Source organism: Kogia breviceps, chromosome 1, assembly GCF_026419965.1.
Source record: "Kogia breviceps isolate mKogBre1 chromosome 1, mKogBre1 haplotype 1, whole genome shotgun sequence".
NCBI lineage: Eukaryota > Metazoa > Chordata > Mammalia > Artiodactyla > Physeteridae > Kogia > Kogia breviceps.
The window spans coordinates 174,556,808-174,581,510 of record NC_081310.1 but is presented as its reverse complement, the minus strand read 5'-3'; the positions used below and the strand labels follow the sequence as shown (position 1 = coordinate 174,581,510).

General features: G+C 37.7%; 1 protein-coding gene across 11 annotated transcripts in view; it reads right to left on the bottom strand.

Moving 5' to 3' along the window:
- Window positions 1-24,703, bottom strand: part of ZMYM6 (zinc finger MYM-type containing 6) — a 47,800-nt gene that overhangs the window by 7,011 nt on the left and 16,086 nt on the right. For all 11 annotated transcript variants that reach the window (XM_067011923.1, XM_067011881.1, XM_059046711.2 and 8 more), the window contains 10 exons: window positions 22,155-22,329; window positions 21,865-22,056; window positions 16,958-17,108; window positions 15,925-16,040; window positions 14,605-14,880; window positions 14,286-14,436; window positions 11,286-11,458; window positions 9,797-9,947; window positions 8,441-8,575; window positions 7,826-7,866 (listed from right to left, as the gene is read on the bottom strand). In XM_067011923.1, coding sequence (XP_066868024.1) covers window positions 7,826-7,866; window positions 8,441-8,575; window positions 9,797-9,947; window positions 11,286-11,458; window positions 14,286-14,436; window positions 14,605-14,880; window positions 15,925-16,040; window positions 16,958-17,108; window positions 21,865-22,056; window positions 22,155-22,175 — 1,407 coding nt within the window. In that variant the 5' untranslated portion in view covers window positions 22,176-22,329. The remainder of the gene's footprint in view (window positions 1-7,825; window positions 7,867-8,440; window positions 8,576-9,796; window positions 9,948-11,285; window positions 11,459-14,285; window positions 14,437-14,604; window positions 14,881-15,924; window positions 16,041-16,957; window positions 17,109-21,864; window positions 22,057-22,154; window positions 22,330-24,703) is intronic.

Here is a 24,703-nt window from a genome sequence, read left to right as displayed (position 1 = left end):
AGTGTATACATGAAAAGTAAGTTTTCTATACCTGTCTGCCATCTATCCAGACTCAGTCTTGAACACAGTGTTCCCAGTTTCGTATACATCCTTCTAGAGATGGGCTATGTAATTAAATAAGTTGCTTTCTGACTACACATGGTAGCATATTATTAGCAAGGCTCAGCACCTTGCTATGCCACTTAGCGAACTATCTTGGAGGTATTTTCATAAAACTTTATACAAAGCTGCCTAGTAACAGCTTTATACACTGAATGTACTATATGTAATTTGAAGAGTCCCTGCTGCTAAACATTTAAATGTTACAAATCTTTTGCTATTATAAACAATGCTACAATAAATATCCTTACATACAAATTGATTCTACATGTGCTAGTATATCTATAGACCAAGGTCTTTCTTTTTTCCTGTAAAAGCTTTATTGTTTACATTGGGTCCATGGCTTGGGAGAGGGCTCCAGCGTGGTTAAAAAGCTGCCTAGTGGCTGCAGGAAGAAGCTCAGGCAGAAGCCCTGACACCGGGGGATAACAGAGGGGCCCCTCAAAGGCAGCTGGGATGGAGGCTCCTAGCCCTTCTTGAGTTGAGGGTGGCCCGCTCAAAGATATACTCGCCCAGCCCAGCCTAACACCAGCTGGTCTGTCAGGTGGTGGCCCATCTTCTTTATGAGTTTCACCTCCTTATCTATGAAGTGATTCTCCAGGACGTCACAGAGATGGGGGTCTGCACAGGCAGAACCAGGTTATGAAGATCCAAAAGGGCCTGGTTCAGGCTCTTCTCCACAACCATGGTGGCTTCCATGGCATCCAGGGTTTTACCCCACTCATCTTGGGACAGTTTCTGCAAACCCTGGAAGAGGATACAGCCACTGCGCTGGTTTTGCATCTTCAGGAGACTCGGAAGAAGTGGCCCACACTCTCGAGAGCCACATGACCATGGTGGAAATGGACGCTCAGAGAGTGGTATGTGTAGGAGGCCCGCAGAGGCAGGCTGACCAGGCGATTGACGGAGGCCTCCACCTTGGTGGAATAATTCTGACCAGTCTGGGAGTTCTTGGTTGATTGGCAGTAAGGACGATGTTGGCTGGTCTCAGAGACAGAGGATGGCTGAGAGGATGGTCTGAAGGTTGGGACTGGAAAAAAGGCTGGAGGGTGGGGTCAAAGGCTGGAGGAAGGGGCGTCCCGGGGTCTATTCCAGCCAGACACTACTGAAGCAAGAGACATGCCCACAGGACCACCAGGCACACTGACGGGAATAAAGCATTTATAAGTGCTGCTTGGTGGGTCAAAGTATATGAAAATCTGTATATTACAATGTATGGGACCTACTTCCCAATACACTAAACATTATCAAACTTTTTTGCTATTTCTCAGTAAGTGAGAAATTATGTAACAGTATTGTAGTTAGATATTTTTCATATTTAAACATTATTTATATTTTCTCTTCTGTGAATTGTCTATTCATATCCTTTTCCCTGTCTTCCTTTATCTTTTAATTCTATGCTTGTTTTTTGAATGGGTAATATAACGTGACAAAATTCAAAGATTCAAATAGTAATCACTGAAAAAAGTAATTCTCCCTCTTAAAATTCTCCCCCTGTCTTTCAGTTCTCCTCAGAGGTTATCACTGCTATCTATTTATTGGCTGCCTCCCAGAGATATTCTATACAAATGTACAGGCATGTGTTTTGTGTTTTTTCACTTATTATATATAAGACTGCTCTATGTCTGTACAGAAAGAGCTGCCACATTCTTTTTAACTGCATGATATTCCACTGCATGGGATATAGTATATTTAACTACAGTCCCAACAGAGCCACTGTGTATGCATACAGGGAACTCCATTTGCCAGGCCATGTGACTAGGTGTGGGATTGGAGAGGGTGCATTTCAGACTCTCTAAGTAGGGCTATTTTTTTGTAATTTGCACAATACCTCAGGATGAACTCACAATGGCCTTGACCACTGATGAAACAGGATGTTTACAGGCTTTTCCTCCTACAAACAGTACTGCAATTGTTATCCTTGTACATCATTCATAAATGTGCAAAATATACCTGAAGGATAAATTCTTAAAATCGGAGTTCCTGGGTAAAACGGTATTTACGTTTTAAATTTTAATAGGTTTTACTAAATTGCCCTCTGTAGCAGTTTTACCAACTGCTATTGGCAATATGTAAAAATGCCTTAACAGTGTTATTCATCATTTTTATCTTTGCCATCTGATAAAACTGTAGTTCTAAATGGCATTTCTCTAATCTTGAAGTTGAATTATGTTTGCATATGTTTAAGAACTATTATTTACTGTAAACTAATGGATCATACTTTTGCCCATGTTCCTAATGGGTGTTGGGTCTTCTTACTGACTCACAGAAACTCTCTACATGTGGAAAAAAAAATAGCCTTTTATGGCATAAATTGCAACCTTGTTTTTCCATGTATTTTTGGCTTTGAAATGTAGTTGAATTTTCCTTACAAATCTTTTATGGCTTTTGGGTTCTGTGACATATTTAGAAAGACTTTCCCCACTTCTGCACTAAAATTCTTTCCTATACTTCTTCCTAGTACTTTCATTATTTTTTAAAACTTAAAACTTTTCTCCATCTAGTCATCATTTTGGTTTAACTTAGGAGGTAGAAATCCAACTGTATTTTCTTCCATATGTCTACTCAGTTGTCACAATACTATTTACTGAATAATCTAGATCTCTCCTACTGATCTGAACTGCCACCTTTATTATTTCTAAATTCGTATATATATATATATATATATATATATTTAGGTCTATTTCTATACTTCTTTTCTATTGAGCTCTTATTTTCTAAGAGCTACCCATGGCTTCTTGTTGTTTCAACTATGTAGCCTTATAACACCTGACACTAACACAACCTTATAAATCAACTATACGCCAATAAAAATTTTTTTAAATTTTTTAAAAATTTGTAGTTACCCTATAATTTTGGGAACTAGCTCTTCCCCTTCTCTATTCCTCTTTTTTCAGAGTTTCATTGAAGGTTTTTAAAGCACTGGAATGACAATCTGATTCGTGTTTTAAGACGATCATTCTGGCAAGTGTGGAGAAAAAAACTGCGAAGGGCAAAAATGGAAGGAGGAAGACAAGTAGGAGGTCACTGCAATAATGCAGAAGAAAGATGATGGTGGCTCAGACTAAGAAGACTGCAACAGGAGTGATAAGGAAGAACACTGGAGAGGAAGTGTGGGGGAAATAAAACAGTTCTGCTTTATTTGAGATGGCTATTCACAATCTAAGAGTAAATGTCAACCAGGCAGTTGGATGGATACGTGAATCTAGAGCTCAGAGGTCAAGGCAAGAGAAATAAATCTGGTAATCAGCCACCATCTAGGTGGTTTAAAACCACAGGACTATAATGAGTCCCCTACAAAGAAATGTAGATTGACAAAAGTAACAAATGACTGACCTAGAAGTTGAAGAAGGTATTTCAAGGAATGAAGGAGAGATCAACTGTATCAAATGTTACTGAAAGGATGAGTAGAATAAGAACTGAAAATTGACCACTGGATTTGGCAAAATAAACACTGATGGAGATCTTGACAAGAACAGTTTCAGTGAAGTGGTGCAGACAAAAGCCTGACGAGAGTGAGCTAAGGGAAGATAACAGATAAGGAAATGGTGGCAGCATGTAGAGGCCACACTTAGAGGAGTTTTTCCAAAATGGAGAGCAGAGAAATGGGACAGTAGCTGAAAGGTCATGGTGTTAAAGGATTTTTTTCAGGTAGGAAATATTACTGCATGTTTTTGTGTTGGTAAAAATGAGAAGTAGAAAGGAAGGCAAATCCAGAATATATAAAGAAACCCAGGACTTCCCTGGTGCAGTGGTTAAGAATCTGCCTGCCAATGCAGGGGACAAGGGTTCAAGTCCTGGTCTGGGAAGATCCCACATGCCGCAGAGCAACTAAGCCCGTGCGCCACAACTACTGAGCCTGCGTGCCACAACTACTGAAGCCCACATGCCTAGAGCCTGTGCTATGCAATAAGAGAAGCCACCACAATGAGAAGCCCACACACCACAACGAAGAGTAGCCCCTGCTCGCCACAACTAGAGAAGAAAGCCTGCGTGCAGCAATGAAAACCCAATGCAGCAAAAACTAAATAAATAAAAATAAATTTATATTTTTAAAAATCCATAAGAAAAAGACAAACACAAATATGGGGAAAAATTAAAAACAGGAAATTCAAAGAAAATTCAAATGTTCAAAAACAGAAATATAAGCAAACACACTAGTAATCAGTGACATGTAAAATAAAATAAGATATTACTAAACAGATTGGCACAAAAGAAGTTTAAATCTGACAACATAAAATAAGGCTGTGGGAAATGAGTACAAAAATAAACTGCTGCTGGGAATGAAAACTGGAACAGCCACTCTATAGGGCAATTTGAAAACTAAAAATGCAAATGCACTTTGTCCCCAAAATTCCATAATTCCATGTCTACACTAAACAAATACCTGCACACATGCACAAGGAGACATAGAATGTCTACTGTAGCAGAGATTTTTGATAGTGCAGCAACCTAATGTTTATCAATAGGCAATAGATAAATAAAATATGGTACCTATATATATGATATTATACAGCAGCAATAGGAATGTACTAAATCTATTACATATCACATGGATATTTTTTAAAATAACATTATTTTCCATGGATGTGTATATATGAATGTGAAAGATTAAAAATGGTCTGAAAGGACACACACCAAACTCAGAACAGTAGTTGCATCTAGGGTTGTGAAAAAGGACTAAAAGTAGTGATTCATCTTTTAAAAAGGAGAAAAAAGGGAGGGTAGAAGAAAAAAAAAAACTGTGAACTAATAAGCCAAATCTATTAATGGTTAATTCTGGATGGAGGGAATACAGTAGAACAGGGAGTTGGCAAAATATGGTTCATGGGCCCACCACCTGTGTTTGTAAATAAAGTTTTACTGTTCCAGTGTTTTACTCACTCATGTATTGTCTATGGCTACTTCTGCACTACAATGGCAGAGGTGAGGGGTTGTAACAGAGACTGTATGCCCTGCAAAGTCTAAATATTTACTCTCTAGACCTTTACAGAAAAAGTTTGCTGACATTTGCAATATATTCTCTTCTTTGCACTTTCCTGTATTTCACCTTTCCCCCAAATTTAAGACCACTTAAATAACCTGAAGGAGATTCAGACCAAAGTCCCAGAGAAATGAAGAAGAGATTCTAAAACTGTCAGGTTTTTTTTTTAAATCATAAAAATACTACATTATTTATTATTATACTTTGTATAGACTAAACTGAAAATATTAATCAGAACTATTCTGTAAAACAGTTTAAATGATTGGTGAATTACAGAAATACTCCATATAGGGAAAACATATATAGGGCAGTCACATTTAATATGAAGGATATGTTCCTGAAAATCCTGAATAATTCAAAACCAACATAATTCAAGACTAATTGTCCCATACATATAAAGTAGAGGAGGGACGCATTATCAGAGTCATAAGCCTATAACCAATATAGAATATTTTTATAATACATATTAATAATACTTATTAATATAAGGTACATTAACAATGATTTATTATACAATTAGGCAGTTAATAACAAAATTATTAATTCTACAACACGGTGCTCTATTAATAATATAATTTTAAGATATAATTTAATGTACAATACATAGCATATAGATACAAAATTAACTTAATGATAGTTCATTAACTAATGTGCTATACTGCCTGAAAATAATTAAGTAGAGTTATCAGCATCTTCCAGCATCACTAATAATGGGAGAGTTAAGAGATATTGAACTAAGTAGGATAAACTTATCTCTCCACATTATGGTGACAGGCTGGTCTGATTCCCTGGAAGACTTTTGCTAAAGAATGAATCTAATGAATCTAACGTGGTTTGGGTCTTTTTCTCATTTTTTCTTTTTTCACTGAGGATTTCTTGATATGCAGACACACTGTCCATCTTTCACCTTGCCACCATGGAACCGCAATCCACATTTGGATCATCTTCAAATATAGCAACTGGTTGCTGAAATATGGTCAAAAGTCTATGCCAGTCACTTCACTGCTAGTTGATGTGTTAAAGGACCAGGCTAATTGCTGGGGCCCTCTTCCTGCTACCTTTGTTTTTCTAATTCTAGCAAGTCTTCCTTTATTAATCCCTGGGCAACAACCCAAGCAAAATTTCAACATTCCTTTCAACAACCTTGCACAAATTTACCTTCTTTACCATTTTCATAGCTTTTTAAAAAAAATTAATTCATTTATTTTTGGCCGTGTTGGGTCCTCGTTGCTGCACGCGGGCTTTCTCTAATTGTGGCAAGCAGGGGCTACTTTGTTGTGGTGCGCAGGCTTCTCATTGCAGTGGCTACTCTTGTTGCGGAGCATGGGCTCTAGGCGCGAGGGCTTCAGTAGTTGTGGCTCACGGGCTCTAGAGTGCAGGCTCAGTATTTGTGGCTCACAGGCTTAGTTGCTCCGCGGCATGTGGGATCTTCCCAGACCAGGGATTGAACAAATGTCCCCTGCACTGGCAGGCGGATTCTTAACCACTGCACCACCAGGGAAGTCCCTTATAGCTTCTTTATTAGCAGATGTTACGGTGTCTTCCAAGTTAAAGCCTCTTTAAATTCTGGTAAAGCTGAAATGTTTTGATAGCTTCAGTGTTAGTAGATATAGCTGGCCTGCTCATTTTTATATTCTTAAAACCTTGGTGGGCTTTAAAATTGGAAAGCCAGCCATGACTTGCAGTAAACCTTTTTGTCTCAGTGTCGCCTCCTTTCAAATCATCAAAAATACTTCATGCCTTAGCACAGATGACAGCTTGGCCTTAGGGACGCATTATGGCAGCACTGATCTTGCAGCTGTGTTGCCAGGATTTCTTCCATTTATTCCATTATCCTTGCCTGGTTACAAGATAATTTTGTGAACTAAAGAATGTACCTGCTTTAATACTGCTTTGGGGTTTTTTGAGCATTATCTCTAATACTCTGCAGGGTGCACTCTCCTAAATTAACAGCATGAGATATCATAGCAATGGTCTGGCTTTCTTCACAAAGTTTTATCACATCTAACTTCTGCTCCAAATTTAGAATTTGGGGCACACTTTTTAGTATAGCATCACCACTTAATGAACCTGAATGACACTGTTGTATCAATATTTTTAAAAAGATTTTAATTGTATCAAGAGCAAATGTTGAGAGCAACACAACAGTCACTGAAAACATTAACTCAAGATCTGACACATTAGGTTCGTGTGATATTGATAAAGGATGATATGAATTTTGTTTTCCTGTTAAAGTGATGCTGACATAGGACAACAAGATAGTCTGCAATTCTTTCAGCCTGCCAGATTTGAAATTATGTATTTCTTCAAATTTTTTTTAATCTTGGGAAGTTTCACAATAAAGTGGGAATTTAAATATATTTTTATTTTGCACTATTTTCGGCCTCACATAATTCAAAGATGCATAAAACAAGAATATACTGAACTTTTTCAAGAGACCTTCTAGTCTAAAAGAAAAATACTTGAATGTAGTAAAAGAGAAAAATAAGCAATCAGATGGAATTAACAAGTATTTAAAGAAATTAAGGAACCAGAATACAAACAATAAAATCAGGAATGCATTCTTATTAATGATCTAACTTTAAGATTCAAAAACAAAAATCAGTGCATAATATATTACTCTACTTTTTAAAAAGACTAAGCAGCAAATAGACATGAACTCAGACATATATCAGAAGGCTATATCCAAAATGAAACTAAACCCAAGGGGCATTAATCAGGAAAATAATTAATAAAACTTACATCTTCAAAGATCTTTGCTGCCTCTTTAGTATTAACTGCACCTGTTATAAATTAAAACATACGTTATCCCTAGAATAACATTATCCCTAGAATATACAGAAGTAAATACTGAAATCAAGAGGTTACTTTCCTCTTGCTAAGGTGGTCTAGAACCTAGTCCATAATTTCTCAAAAAATGGTATAAGGAAACTTGGCATCAATACTACCTGGGGTGCTTGGTAAAGGTAGGGATTCCTGGGCCTAATCGCATCCTACCGTATTAGAATCTCCAAAGGTAAAGGCAGTGATATTAAAATCAATTGGGAGATTGGGACTGACATATATACACTAATATATATAAAATGGATAATAAGAACCTGCTGTATAAAAAAATAAATAAAATAAAATTCAAAAATTCAATAAATAAATAAAATCAATTGGGTTCTTAAAAAAATAAACTATACATACCACTTCCTTCCCTATACATGCCACCCTGCTTGCTACCCACTTCCCTCAGAGACAGAGGGGCATGTTTCCTCATATAAACATATATGTAAACATTACCAATAAGAGCTATTTACCCTAGACAATGCTCACCTCTACAGTCTACCCAAATGCCTTTACATCAAGTCATACCTTTTAAAACAACATTCTCTGTGAGCTGGGCAGGGGACATTTTTGCCAATGACACCACATTGGTTATAACTGGTATTGTATTTGTCCTTGTAGAAGGGAGCTCCACTGAAGCAGTTTGCGCCTTAGAAATATTTACTGATTAAAACAGACAAAAAGGTAAGATCTAGTATTAACAAAAGGATCACACACACACATTAAAAAAAACCTGTTTAACAGCTAAGTTTCAAGGTACAATGCAAATATCTAACTCTGTATAATGTTGGGTTGGGTGATTCTGTTCAGATTAGTGTTCATTAGGACTTAAAGGGTACCTGATTCTCTAAAATTATAAACTTCAAATGATACTTAATAGGTGAAAATACAGGTATGAAGCTTCAGGATTAACCGGACTTTTCCATTAGTGAATATTAAAATTCCTACACCTAAGCTTGATTCAAATAAAAATTTAACATGCTAATTTTTATAAGTAAGTTGGTGACGTAGCTGTCCAGCCACATAAAAACAGTGACTTTCTTAACCCACATTATAGAATGAAAATTCTACCATCACCCTGACTGGTCTTAGGGAATGAATGATAACACAAAAGATTAGCTCAAGACATATGTGATTAAGGTGATGAGTAATAAGATTGCAAAGGTAGACAAAGGCCAGACTTTAAAGCACATGAATTCTGTCAATTCAGCAGCACACCAGGCTTTGATGAGAGAACATAACATCAGATGTTTTTAGTCTAACTCAGAGAAGTGCTACTTCAGAGAGCTACTTTCAGAACATGCCACATATCTATTCATCTGGATATTTTGACCACATTAGCTGTCCTACTTGCAAAATTATTTTATTCTTAGCCAGGAAAAACTTCGCTACCTGTGAAGAACTGGTCTACTTTATTTTTTCTGATATAATTAATGTGTTGTTCTTTTTTCCTTGGCTACAAGCAAGCTCTGGATCAAATCTAACACCAGTCACAGCAAACATATTAACATACCTATATCCTCTTCGTTTGCCCTCATGTTCTGTTTTTATTTCTGGTTTATTAACTGAATAGCATATATCCCTTAGTGTCACTAAGTTACTTATGTACAGATAAATTCAATCAAAAGCAATCAAATCTAATTTTCCTACAAAATTAGTGCTTATATATTTACTGATTCCTTGGTGTGTTTGATTTTGATAACAAAAGGCAACAGGATTAATTTCCCCTCAAGAGCAATCTTTAAGAATTCTCACAGGAAAATTTAAGGAAATTCAGGCTATCTGACTCCAGTGAAATTGGTTTTATTATATTATTTACAACTGTGTGTGCTGATAGTAACTTAGCACTGACATAAAGACCCCCTTAGCCAAGTTTAACTTTACCTTTATTTTGTGACAGAGGGTCATTCATAATTTGCTGACGATGACAAAACTCCACGACACAAAATAGGTTACAGAAATGTTTGATGTTTCCTCGCCATTTTATGGACTCACTTAGCTTACCCTGTCGTTTACAACCATCACACTTGGCCATCTGAGAAAGAAATGTGAAACAGGATAGGCTTAAAACTGTAAAATAATGAAAATATAACACTAATCATAAAATCAGAGGAACTATGAAAACAGGATACATGAGTCAGTTGAGATCACAAAATCTAAGGTTCCTACCTTAAGACACTGTACTTAAAAATATATACACTGTTTCGTATAGAAGCCCTCAATTGAGAGGATATAAAAGTTATCTCCTGTTTTCAAAATTACTGATGAAGGAATCTAAAGATGGGCTTTTTTTTTTTTTTTTTTAAAGGTTAAGAGATAGCCTACTGCACTATAAAGAATATGGGCTTTGGGGCTTCCCTGGTGGCGCAGTGGTTGAGAGTCCACCTGCCGATGCAGGGGACACGGGTTCGTGCCCCGGTCCGGGAAGATCCCACATGCCGTGAGGTGGCTAGGCCTGTAAGCCATGGCCGCTGAGCCTGCGTGTCGGGAGCCTGTGCTCCGCGAGCCTGTGCTCCGCAACGGGAGAGGCCACAACAGTGAGAGGCCTGCGTACAGCAAAAAAAAAGAATATGGGCTTTGGAGTCATAAAGACTTTGACTCATTCAACAAATATCTAACTAGATATCCTTCATCTTGAGCACTGAGATTGGTCTTGATCATATAATTATGAAAAAGACCCCCAAAGAAAGTTGTATGTTAGGTAGGTAGACAAGTGAACAGGTGATGTCACTGGAATGTTACAGGTGCTGTCCATCACCTACCAGCTTCTTCAAGGACATATTACTTAACCTCCCTGGACCTTACTTTTTTTCCTTATTTATAAACAGGCAATACTATACCAACCTCTTAGGATTGTGGTGAGGAGTAAATGAAATAACACTTATGAAGCACTGGACATATATTAGTGGTTCAATTAATTGTAGCTTTCGTTGTTAGCCTTTCAAAAAAATTTTTTTTTAAAGAAGGCAGGTGAGGAGTAAGGAGGTCAGAGTCATTTGACCTATGAAGTGAGAACAAGGTCTGACTTCAAATTTCTCAGAGTAACCTTCTGAATGAGAGAGCAACTTAAGGCAACATAACTATGTAAAGTTCTAACTAAAAAAAACCCGAAGTTATAAATAAGGTCCGTGTGCCTTGTAAGAAAGCAAAAATTAAAGGAACATATCTTCAAACAACAACAAAGTCCCCCGAAATTCTATACTCTTTACCCCAAAGATGTCATGTTTATATTCAACTGAATTTTGCTTTAGGAGCCCGTAATTTATTTACCCAATTCTAAACACCCAGTTATTCTTCACATAATCTGAATATATTTCAAATAGAAAATAATTTGTACTAACTTCAGAAAGCCAAAGAGGTATGTTACATTTACCTGATAAAACAGAACAGTAAATTTGGTCATGCAGTCTTCACAACAAAACTCTTCTAACTTGCCCTCCAATCGATTTTCTACCAAATTAGGGGATGTCTGTGAACAATAACTGCACATCTTACAGTAGTTTCCCCATCGTTCTCCAAAGTCACGGGCAGAGAGGAATTTGCAAACTGAGAACCAGAGGGATAAAAGCAGAAACATCAACTTTATATAAACTTGAAGACAGTGAGTTTCTACAGTCTTAGATACCAACTTTAAGCTAATTTCTAAATACTTGACACAATTATTTGCCTCTAGGTTAAAAGACAGTCTTATCTACATTCACAAAACAAACATATCACTTTTGAAGCATATACTCTAAATATTAGGTCGTCTATATTCAGAAACATTAGAGGTATTGGGTTGGCCAAAAAGTGTCTTCAGTTTTTAAGTAAAAATAAAAGACACATTTTCATTTTCACCAAGAACTTTATTGAACAACGTATTCACCCTTTTGTTCCACTACCTTCTGCCATTTTTCAGGCAACTTCACAATTCCATCTTCACAAAACTTTATCTTTTTGAGCAAAGAACTGTTCAGGTGCCTTTTACAGTCTTCCAGGGAATTGAAATTTTTCCCATTAAAGGAATTTTGTAAAGACCAAAATAAAAGGAAATCCGAAGGTGCAATGTCTGAATACAGTGGATGAATCGAAACTTCCCAGCCAAGCTGTAACAGTTTTTGCCTGGTCATCAAAGAAACATGTGGTCTTGCATTATCCTGATGGAAGGTTATGTGTTTTCTGTTGACTAATTCTAGACACTTTTCATCAAATGCTGCTTTCAGTTGGTCTAACTGGAAGCAGTACTTGTTGGAATTAATCGTTTGGTTTTCCAGAAGCTCTTAATAGAGGACTCCCTTCCAATGTCACTATATACACAACATTACCTTCTTTGGATGAAGACTGGCCTTTGGTGTGGTTGGTGGTGGTTCATTTTGCTTGCCCCACAGTCTCTTCCATTCCACATTATTGTACAGTATCCACTTTTCATTGCCCGCCACAATCTGTTTTAAAAATGGAACACTGGGACTTCCCTAGTGGCGCAGTAGTTAAGAATCTGCCTGCCAATTTAGGGGACACAGTTCGAGCCCTGGTCCTGGAAGATCCCACATACCACGGAGCAACTAAGCCCACGCGTCACAACTACTGAACCTGCTCTCTAGATCCCGTGAGCCACAACTACTGAAGCCCAAGTGCCTAGAGCCCGTGCTCCGCAGCAAAGACAAGCCAGTGCAATGAAAAGCCTACGTACCGCAACAAAGAGTAGCCCCTACTCGCCGCAACTAGAGAAAGCCCGCGCACAGCAACAAAGACCCAACGCAGACAAAAATAAGTAAATAAATAAATTTATTTCAAAAAAAGAGAGAAAAAAGCCAAGTTCAAAAAAACAAACAAAAAAAAGAAACGTCTTCCTTACGTTTAAGTAGAGAATTGCATGCGGAAATACAGTCAAGGTTTTTTTCGCTTAACTTATGTGGAACCCAAACATCAAAGCGATTAACGTAAGCAACCTGGTGCAAATGATTTTCAATGCTTGATTTGGATATTTTGAGTATGTCGGCTATCTCCCGCATGGTATAATGTTGATTGTTCTCAATGTCTCAATTTGATCACTATCAACTTCAACTGGGCTACCCAACCATGGAGCATCGTCCAGAGAGAAATCTCCAGCACGAAACTTCACAAACCACTTCTGACACGTTCGATCAGTCACAGAACCTTCTCCATACACTGCACAAATCTTCTTTTTGTGTTTCAGCTGCATTTTTACCTTCCTTGAAATAATAAAGCATAATATGCCAAAAATGCTTTTTTTCTTCCATCTTCAATATTAAAATGGCTACATAAAAATTCACCAATTTTTAAATTTTTTAAATTTTTGGCCATGTCGGATCTTAGTTGTGGCACACAGAATTTTCGTTGAGGCATGCGAGACCTTCTCGTTGCAGCATGCAGACTTCTCTCTAGTTGTGGCGTGCGGGTTTTCTCTTCTCTAGTTGTGGCACGCATGCTCCAGGGCACACGGGCTCGGCAGTTTGTGGCACACAGCCTCTCTAGTTGAGGTGCGCAAGCTCAGTAGTTGTGGCGCATGGGCTTAGTTGCCTCGCGGCATGTGGGATCTTAGTTCCCTGATAAGGAATTGAACCCATGCCCCCTGCATTGAAAGGCAGATCCTTTACTACTAGACTACCAGGGAAGTCCCCCAAAATTCACCAATTTTGATAAGTCTTTATTTTTTATTTTTATTTTTTTATTATTATTATTTTTTGTGGTACATGGGCCTCTCACTGTTGTGGCCTCTCCCGTTGCGGAGCACAGGCTCTGGACGCGCAGGCTCAGCGGCCATGGCTCACAGGCCCAGCCGCTCCGCGGCATGTGGAATCTTCCCAGACTGGGGCACGAACCAGTGTCCCCTGCATTGGCAGGCGGATTCTCAACCACTGTGCCACCAGGGAAGCCCGGTAAGTCTTTTTTTAAATGCACGCTGATATGACAGCTGTCACACACAATCTAACAAAATTGTTTCGAATGAAGTTAAAGACAACTAAGTGCTACTAGAGCCATCTTACAGAAAAAACCGAACCAACCTTTTGGCCAACCCAATATAAAAAGTTTCTTAAGCCAAGAAGCAGTAATTGCCTAAGTACCCTCTTTACGAATGGGTACAAAAACAAAAAGATCTCTGAAATCATAGCTAAACTTATGAAGAGATTTTCTATATACTAATACCATTGACCTAATTATATTTTGAAAGTTTTTCTTTATTGAGATTATTATAACATTTAAAAGGATAGACTTTAAAGTGACTTAAGTATAAACTCACTAAAAAAGCTTCAAATTATACTTCATAAAAGAAATTACTTGAAAATTAATTGTGGATTAACAGCTCAACTCATCATGAATTACTTCATAACAACCATATGCTCTGTGGCCAAAACTGAGCTTTTTTCTTTACCTTCACTACAGAATGGCTTATCAACCCCTGAGAATCGTACAGTCTCCTTTATAATTTTCTGCAGTTTACAGTAGTCACACATTGCCATAACTTTATTCCTCTTTTTGTATTCATCAGAGCAAATCTTGCCACAAAACAGAAACATTTTACCCTGCAGAGGAAGAACAGTCATTAATATCTAATTAAACAGTTGCTTCATTGTTAAGAAATCCTTTTCTTTCTCATTTCAAAGCAAAACAAGTGACTGTCAAAGATGAAAAGACAAAAATACTTCTATTAGATAAAATCATATTTAATCCCTTCCACGATCTCTCTTTACCTTGTAGAAAAGAAGTTCTGGTTTTGTGGCAAACAGATGGTTACAGTGCTGACACTTGAGTTTAACAACTGAATGGGTTAAAGCAACTTGCTGGGACTGAGCAGAAGGAGGCTGGAGACGGGCTGCGGCAGAGCCACTGGCGGAGCTGGGGGAAACGGCAGAGGTGTTACCTCCTCCTGCTGACACTGCTGACCCAGAGGGTGGACTTACAACCACTTGGCCCTGAGACAAGGGCACTGCTGAAGAGTTTGTTCCTTTTGGCTTGTTAAATACATTCTGAATGAATACAAATAAGGCAAAGATCTTATCAACTGAGAAATAAGGTAACTTGATCAATTTCATTTTCTCATTTTAATAAATTAATTCCCCCCAAAGGTTTCTTGAAAATTTTAATGAGTAGTTCACAGAAAGAGCTGAAATGGCATACTTCCAGAATAGGACTGAGAAATGCAACATTAAAAGACTGAGGACTGGGCTTCCCTGGTGGCGCAGTGGTTGAGAGTCTGCCTGCCGATGCAGGGGACACGGGTTCATGCCCCGGTCTGGGAGGATCCCACATGCCGCAGAGCGGCTGGGCCCGTGAGCCATGGCCACTGAGCCTGAGCGTCCGGAGCCTGTGCTCCGCAACGGGAGAGACCACAGCAGTGAGAGGCCCGCGTACCACACACACACACACACAAAAAAAAGATTGAGGACTAAAATTCAGGATTTCCAGACAAAGATCTCTAGTACATGACTAATAAATTAGTGCAGGCCTCTCATTTCCCCCAAGATACCCCTTCACCTGCACTCCCATTACCAACCAGCCTCTCATGGCTATTAAGAGCACAGTGGCCACCAGTAGTCTCTTTCTCCCTGGTGCCAGGGATACTACATTAGGCATCTTCCCACCCAGAAGGATGGGAAACTCTACCCTTTCCCTGTGTATCCGAGAGGAGAGAATAGGACAAGTAAGTGGAAGCTTCCAATTCCATGCAAGGAGTCATTATGTATCTGGTCCAGGATGAAAGGAAGGGACGGACACATGAGCACATCACCATGCCACCTATCCAAACCATAGCCTAGCTTCCATTCTTTTGAAAAGGAGAGAGCCAAGGGAGAAAGTGGGAGAGAAAGGTAGTTTAGGTGAACACTCTGAATAAAGAAGGACTGAGGGTCAAATCTTGGGCTCAGACATTTTGCAGATGTGACCTCTTGGATCACAACTGAATAGAATTTTTTTCTTTCTAACTTAATAAGCATGGTCCTTCAGCAGTTAACATTTGCCATACACCAATGCCTAAGAGAACTACAAAGGTAAAGTACTACCTTAGGTCATACCTGGAAAGCCACCACACAACTGGAGCTGCAGAAGCTGTATATAGTTCCATTGGACATGGCTAGGTGATACTGAGGGACTGCTGAGGTTTTACAACTATGACACAAAACTTGGACACCTTGGTAGCAAAAAATAAAAACCAATGAGTAAGTTACACAGAGAACAAATGATCCAAAAATGTATTGGGAGAGTAAAAAAAAACAAATATTCAGTAATATGCAAATCAAAAATGAAGGAACTTTACAATAATATGTAAAGCTAACCTCAATTAAGTCCCACTTACACAAAAATTAACTTGGAACTTATACGTGTTTTTTCTCTTTTCACATATGAAATTACAAAATAAATACTTCAATCAAGAGAATCACTGAAAAACTTTGTCACTTAAAAATCAGCTAGGGCTTCCCTGGTGGCGCAGTGGTTGAGAATCCACCTGCCGAGGCAGGGGATACAGGTTCGTGCCCCAGTCTGGGAAGATCCCACATGTCGCAGAGTGGCTGGGCCCATGAGCCATGGCCGCTGAGCCTGCGCGTCCGGAGCCTGTCCTCCACAACGGGAGAGGCCACAACAGTGAGAGGCCCGCGTACAGGAAAAAAAAAAAAAAAAAAAAAATCAACTCTTTGTGGGACTTCCCTGGTGGTCCAGTGGTTAAGAATCCGCCTTCCAATGCAGGGGACATGGGTTTGGTCCCTGGTGGGGGAACTAAGATCCCACATGCCACGGGGCAACTAAGCCCATGCGCCACAACTACTGAGCCCGTGTGCCACAACCAGAGAGAAGCCCACGCACCACCACAAAATATCTCACATGCCGCAACTAAGACCCGACGCAGCCTAAAATAAATTAATTACTTAAAAAAAATACTGCATGGATCCTTCAAAGAAAATAAAAATAAAAATCAGCTCTTTGAAACTAAAATAACCTTGGGTCTTTAACCACATAGATCAGTTTAGTTTGTAACGAAGTGAAAGAAAAGCAGTTACATTCTTCTTTAATAGTTACAAAATCTATAAATTTATCAAACTTAAACATTACCTGAAGAAATAACTGTCTTAACTCTGTAAGCTGATAAGCAATTAATAGAGCAGAAAAGCTCTGTTTTTCCTGAGTCGTTCGTAGTCTCAATCATTTCAGCTGAGGGCCTCAATGATTTCCCCAAGGCATATGGAGGAGTTTGGGCTGAATTCTATTAAAATAAAATAACATTTAGATACCTAGTACAAGCACATGTATATACATATGGTTTAAGGAAAGAAAAAGAAAAGCTACCTACAACCAAAGCCTTTGGCTAAAATATTTGAGCATGACAATGATAGCAGCTACACTAAGTACAGACTTTCCTAAAAGTTGGGATGTAGGAAAAATAAGTTCTTTCAGACAATAATACAGGCATACCTCATTTTATTGTGCTTCATTTTATTATGCTTTGCAGATACTGTATATTTTACAAATTGAAGATTTGTGGCAACCCTATGTCAAACAAGTCTATCAGCGCCATTTTTTCAACAGCATTTGCTCACTGTGTCACGTTTTGATAATGCCCGCAACATTTCAAAAAATTTCATTATTATTGTATTTGTTATGGTGATCTGTAATCAGTTATCTTTTATGTTACCATTGTAACTATTTGGGGGCGCCATAAACCACACCCATTTAAGACTAGCTAAATTGATAAACGTTGTATGTGTTCTGACTGCTCCACTGACTGGCTATTTCCCATCTCTCTCCCTCTCCTCAGGCCTTCCTATTCCCTAAGACACAACAATATTGAAATTAGGCCAATTAATAACCCTACAATGGTCTCTAGGTAGTCAAGTGAAAGGAACAGTTACACGTTTCTCACTTCAAATCAAAAGCTAGAAATGATTAAACTTAGTGAGGAAGGAATGTGGAAAGCTAAGAGAGGCCTAAAGCTGGGCCTCTTCTGCCAGTTAGCCAAGTTGTCAATGCAAAGGAGAAGTTCTTGAAGGAAATTAAAAGTGCTACTCCAATGAAGACACAAATGATAAGAAAGCAAAACAGTCTTACTGATGATATGGATAAAGTTTTAGTGTCTAGACAGAAGATCAAACCAGCCACAATATTGCCTTAAACCAAAGCCTAATCCAAAGCAAGGCCCTACCTCTCTTCAATTCTATGAAGGCTGAGACAGGTGAGGAAGCTGCAGAAGAAAAGTCTGAAGGTGGCAGAGGTTGGTTCATGAGTTTTAAGGAAAGAAGCTGTCTCTAAATCATCAGAGTACAATGTGAAGCAGCAAGTGCTGATGCGGAAGCTACAAGTTATTCAGAAGATCTAGCTAAGATAATTAATGAAGGTGGCTACATTAAACAACAGATTTTCAATGCAGATGAAATAGCCTTCCATTGGAAGAAGATTCCATCTAGGACTTTCATGCTAGAGAGAAGTCAATGCCTGGCTTCAAAGCTTCAAGGACAGGCCGACTCTCTTGTTACGGGCTACTGCACCTGGTGACTTCAAGTTGAAGCCAATGCTCATTTATTATAATAAGAATCCTAGGGCCCTTAAGAATTATGCTAAATCTACTCTGCCTGTGCTCTATAAATGGAAAAACAACGCCTAGATAACAGCACATCTGCTGACAACACGGTTTACTGAATATTTTAAGCCCACTGTTGAGACCTACTCCTCAGAAAAGATTCCTTTCAAAATATTATTGCTCACTGACAATGCATCTGGTCACCCAAGAGCTCTGATGGAGATGTACAATGACATTAATGTTGTTTTCACACCTGCTAACAAATCATCCATTCTGCAGCCCATGGATCAAAGAGTAATTTTGACTTTCACATCTTATTATTTAAGAAATACATTTCATAACGCTATTGCTGCCACAGACAGTGATTCTTCTGTTAGAACTGGACAAAGTAAATTAAAAGCCTTCTGGAAAGGATTCACCATTCTAGACGACATTAAAAGCATAAGTGATTAATGGGAAGAGGTCAAAATATCTACATTAACAGGAGTTTAAAAGAAATTGACTCCAACTTTCATGGATGACTTTGAGGGGTTTAAGACTTCAGTGAATAAAGTAACTGCAGACTGGTGGAAATAGCAAGAGGACAAGAATTAGAGGTGGAGCCCGAAAGATGTGACTCAATTTCTGCAATCTCAGGACAAAACTTTAATGAACAAGGAGTTGCTTCTTATGGATGAGCAAAAAAAGTGGTGTCTTGGGCTTCCCTGGTGGCGCAGTGGTTGAGGGTCCGCCTGCCGATGCAGGAGACACGGGTTCGTGCCCTGGTCCGGGAAGATCCCGCGTGCCGCGGAGCGGCTGGGCCCGTGAGCCATGGCCGCCGGGCCTGCGCGTCCGGAGCCTGTGCTCTGCGGCGGGAGAGGCCACAACAGTGAGAGGCCCGCGTACCGCAAAAAAAAAAAAAAAAAAAAAAAAAAAAAAAAAAAAAAAGTGGTGTCTTGAGATGGAATCTACTCCTGGTGAAGATGACTGTTGAAATGACAACAAAGGATTTAGAATATTACATAAATTTAGTTGATAAAGCAGCAACAGGGTTTGACAGGATTGATTCCCATTCTGAAAGAAGTTCTACTGAGGGTCAAATGCTATCAAACAGCACTGCATACCACAGAGAAATAGTTTATGAAAGAAGAGTCAATCCATGCAGCAAACTTAATTGTTGTCTTATTTTAAGAAACTGCCACAGCCACCCCAGCCTTCAGTAATCACCACCCTGAGCAGTTGGCAGCCATCAACATCGAGGCAAGACCCTCCACCAGCAAAAAGATTACAACTCGCTGAAGGCTCAGATGAATGTTAGCATTTTTAAGCAATAAAGCATTTTAAAATTAAGGTATGCACATTGTTTTTTTAAGACATAATGTTATTGTACACTTCACAGACTACAGTATAGTGTAAACGTAACTATTATATGCACTGGGAAACCAAAAATTTGTGTGTCACTTTATTGCAATATTTGCTTTACTGTGGTGGTCTGTAACTGAACATGCAGTATCTCTGAGGTATGTCTATAAATGCCCTCTCTTTCTAAAGGTGAAGAAAAGACATAATCTATCTTAGTTATCTAGTAAGCTGCTTTCCTAACTACAGAAACTGGATGAACTCAATCACATGTCTCTAAAACTCTTAACTGATGAAATGTCTATAAACACTATTTTAGAATTATTTAAGGATTAGCTCTTTACTTTTTGAAAGGACCCATATAGACCTGAAACATACCTCTTTCAACCAAGAATATGTATCAATTATATATATATGTATATATATAAATTATATTCGTGTATATGTGTATATAAGAATTGATATATATAATCATGCTTTATTGCAGAGGTCTAGAACCAAACCCACAATATTTCTGAGGTATGCCTATAAAATGTAAACTGAAAAAAATTAGTAACTACTCATATATATTAGCAACAACAAAACACATAAGAAGGAATAAATAATTAGTCATAACATACTTCTCTAATCACAAATAATCAGAGAGGACCAAGTAATCCATGAACCAAAGGCCCACCCTCAGGACAGACTTGGACATCAATCTAGGATAGAGTCTACCACCTTGAAGGTTACTTAACTAGGAAGACTCTTTAGCAGGAGATAGAAAAGATGTTTAATGTATATTAGGAGATTCTACAGAACTACCTGTAGTTCAAGCTGGGTTTCACAATAAAATTTGCCTGTAAGGTTATTCATGTTTTAAGAAACAACAATAATAATGCTACCATTTATAAATTAACAATGTTATTACTTACTGAGCACTTACCATGGGCAGGCCCCACACTAAGCAATTTATATACACTGTACCATAAAATCCTTTCAATAACATAGTGAGATACTTTAAAAAAATAATATATATATTTTTAAAAATTTAAACAAACTTTAAATTAACAAATAAACGATAAAGTAGGAGACTAAACTTACTTCATCTGGCTCCAAAGTCCAAGCTCCTAACTGCTACCCTATACTGTCACTGACACAATATAAGGTCTTTTAGTAATGAATTAAATAGGGAAGTAAAAGGTAGTAAAATATAAATTGCAAAGTTACAATACATAATCTTCCCGGTAAAAGAGGAACATCATTCATGCAGTTGATAGGGTATAATACCAGTAACAAAATCAGGAATGGAACTGATTTTTGGAATACATATATATATGTATATATATATACACACACGTATATATAAAACATGGATTTTATTCTTGTAATAAACCAGACTGCAAAAAGTGGCTAAGTTTCTAGAAAAGAGATACTTTCCAAAGATGAACATCTATTACCAACTGCTCAAAGGAATTAAAAGTAAAACAAACATCCTAACTGAAAAAAACTTTTAATTATCATTTTAAAAAATAACTTTTTAAAGATCCCATATTATTCAGCAATAATTAAATTGACACAAATTAATATATGTAGTAATGAAACTAATAAATAAAAATTAACTAAAATTTTTTAAAAGGCAGTTGGAAAATAGAAAAAAGGAAAAAAAAAGCTACAGTATTCTAATAAGGCAATGTTGCCAGAATAATTACAATTCATTCCAAAACACATTTAAAATATATATTTTCTAAAAGGAAAAAGATATGTTTTTATATTTGCTGATTGTATCATCTTTTAACTCTTGGTCATAGTTTATTCACAATAATATGGGGTTTTCTTCACTATCAATATGTCACAGAATATTTCAGACTCATAGCAAATCATGAAATTATATTTGTGAATTCTTGGCCATGAAGGAAACCCTAACACATGACCTAGTTCACCTATATCATCTCACTATCAAAATCAACCCTTACAGCATCAGAAACTATCCCATTTTTCAGGAGGGGAAATCACACACCAAGATCAACTAATGGGAAGAGCTCACTCTTTTATTCTGCACTTCATCCCTGTGCAGCCATCTCAGAAGGGGTAAACCCAACTGTACACAACAGACTGACATTCATACCTGTTTATATGCTGTGATACTTGTTGAACTAAAAACCTTCTGGGACTGGCAAGGACCAGAGCTACTATAACAATAGCTCCCACAGTTCTCACAACAGTTCATGGTAAGGTTGTTGGTAGAATGAAATTTTGAAAAACAGGCATCACTACAAAGACCATGTACCACATTTTGATATTTAACTTCAAATCGAATCTAGGAAATAAAAACACATACAGATACAAGATAAGGAAAGCTAATTAAAAACCTCTAATCTGTGAAGAGAATCCCAATAAAGGTGAAATGTAACTTACATCAGCATTCTTCTGACACATACTGCACCTAGTTGAAATGCTATTGGTATATATGGTAACAACAGGTTTTTTCTTTAGCTCATAAGAAGAAAGGCATGATTGGCTGCAGAAATCTTTGCTAGGAGAGGAATTTTCAAATCGGGTTGTGATCACATCCTTTGGATTTAAAATGTCTCTAAAAATAAATAACAAAGGCAAAATGAAATGTGTTCTTCGTAATTGTAATTTCTTCCTCTTTGTGAGCTAAAATAACTACATTTACTAAGGGCAGCTATTGTATAGTAGTAAATGGGTGGCCCTGGAAAGGGCATCTGGAAAACTGGGTTTGATGATTAGTTCTATTACTTATCATCTGAGTGACAATGAGTGAGGCAATTACTGTCTCAATTTCCTCATGTATAAAATGGAGTTTAATACTGAATTCATAGATGGGTTGAAGGATAACTACATTTAAAATATATCTAGCCAGATGCTCATGAAAAAAACATTGAGGCTTCCAGCTCCAACCAAGTTTCATCCACTGGAGCCAATAGAACAAGTGGCCATCCCACAACTCCAGACCACAAAACACTTGTCCCTCTCTTACTAGCCAGTAGCTGCCAAGAGTAGAAACATGAATGAAACAAGGAATGAAAACACTTTTTATTTAAATATAAGATTTGGGAAACAGATGAACTACCAAAGATTAGCATTAAAAATTAGCATGATATATAAACCTTCACTATAACTGAAGAAACCAAAGAAAACAAATGACAGACAAAAGCGCTATTAAGGCTTGGTATCAGAGAACAGATGGAAACAAGAATGAAACAAAATGAATACAAATAACTGAGTTGTTCTATGAGACTTGTAGAGTTATTCTGTAAGAGCTAATTGTTACAATAAGCACTGCCAGTAAAAACAGAGACTAAGTTATTGCCATTCTTCTGACAAGTATAAAAACTGAAGGAAATAGTCATTAATTAGAAACACTAGTTTCTAATTAATGACCACAAAATAAAGAAAATTAATGGCAATAATATTATGTACTACAATAATGTACTGGGTAATTTCTAAGTGCCAGACATTGTTCTCTTTACTCAAATTATCTAATTTACTTATCAAAAAACTCTGTAAGGTAAGTATTATTAGGACACCAAATCAGAAAGGTTAAATAATGACTTGCCAAAGTCATTCAGCTGGTAAGCAGTGAAGCCAGAATACAAATCGAGGCAGTCTGATTCTACAGTCCATGGACTTCATCATTCCACTATTCTGCCTTCCATCCTGTACCTTTATCATACAGAACTCCATGGTAAACTATGAAAGAATAACAACAGCAACAGGGACTTCCCTGGTGGTCCAGTGGTTAAGACTCCGTGCTCCCAATGCAGGGGGCTCAGGTTTGATCCCTGGTCAGGGAACTAAGATCCCGCATGCTAAGATCCTGCATGCCGCACCACACGGCCAAAATAAAAAAAAATTTAAAATATAAAAAAACAGCAACAGAGCACTACTTTAATGTTCTAAAACTCACCTAGCCTTACTAATACGACAGTGAATCTTGGAAACCAAGTGGATATGCCTACATGCAGCTGAAGTATTAATTATGAAAATTAATTTTTCTACTAAAATCAAAGTAATTAAGAATTTTATTTAATAATGTAAATCTGCCAGTGCTATGTATATATAAGTAAACCAATGAGAATGACTTTTTTTTTTTTTTTTTTTTTTTTTTTTTTTTTTTTTTTTGCGGTATGCGGGCCTCTCACTGTTGTGGCCTCTCCCGTTGCGGAGCACAGGCTCCGGACGCACAGGCCCAGCGGCCATGGCTCACGGGCTCAGTCGCTCCGCGGCATGTGGGATCTTCCCGGACCAGGGCACGAACCCGTGTCTCCTGCATCGGCAGGCGGATTCTCAACCACTGCGCCACCAGGGAAGCCCGAGAATGACTTTTTAATGAAAATCTGTGCACATAAATATAAATGCATTCTAAACCTTATACATCCAAATATATGTTACATCTTAACATTTATCTTAGAGAAACCATACCTCTCCCAACAACATGGCTCTAACATTTTTTCTTATTTCTTTCAGTTTATAAGAACTCTAAGCACAACTTTTAATTTTATAGTCAGAAACCATGTTTAACAGTATGACTCAGTTTAATCATCTACAGTAGTCAGCTGGTAAGACATCAAGTAACTTTTGGCAATGTGCAAAAATCAAACCCCAGCTTGAAAGATAGATTTATCACCAAACTTAGTCTAAAGGAATGTTTCACAGTCTCTGAAGGCAATGCAAAATCAAGAGACAAAAATAATTTTGAATAACAACAGCATTGTGGTAAAAAGCCAATGACAAGAGTGACTACTTTTAAGAGAATATGTATTTGGATGTATAGGCAGTGTTATGTTCTTTAAAATTTAATTACTTTCCTTTTGATATTTGATATGTTGAGATTGAATATCTAAAAACAAAAAACTAAATTTACTCTTCCAGATCAGTTTCATGAGAATGACATAAAAGAGTTAAAGTAAGGTATTAGAAGGGCATTTTGGAACAAAACT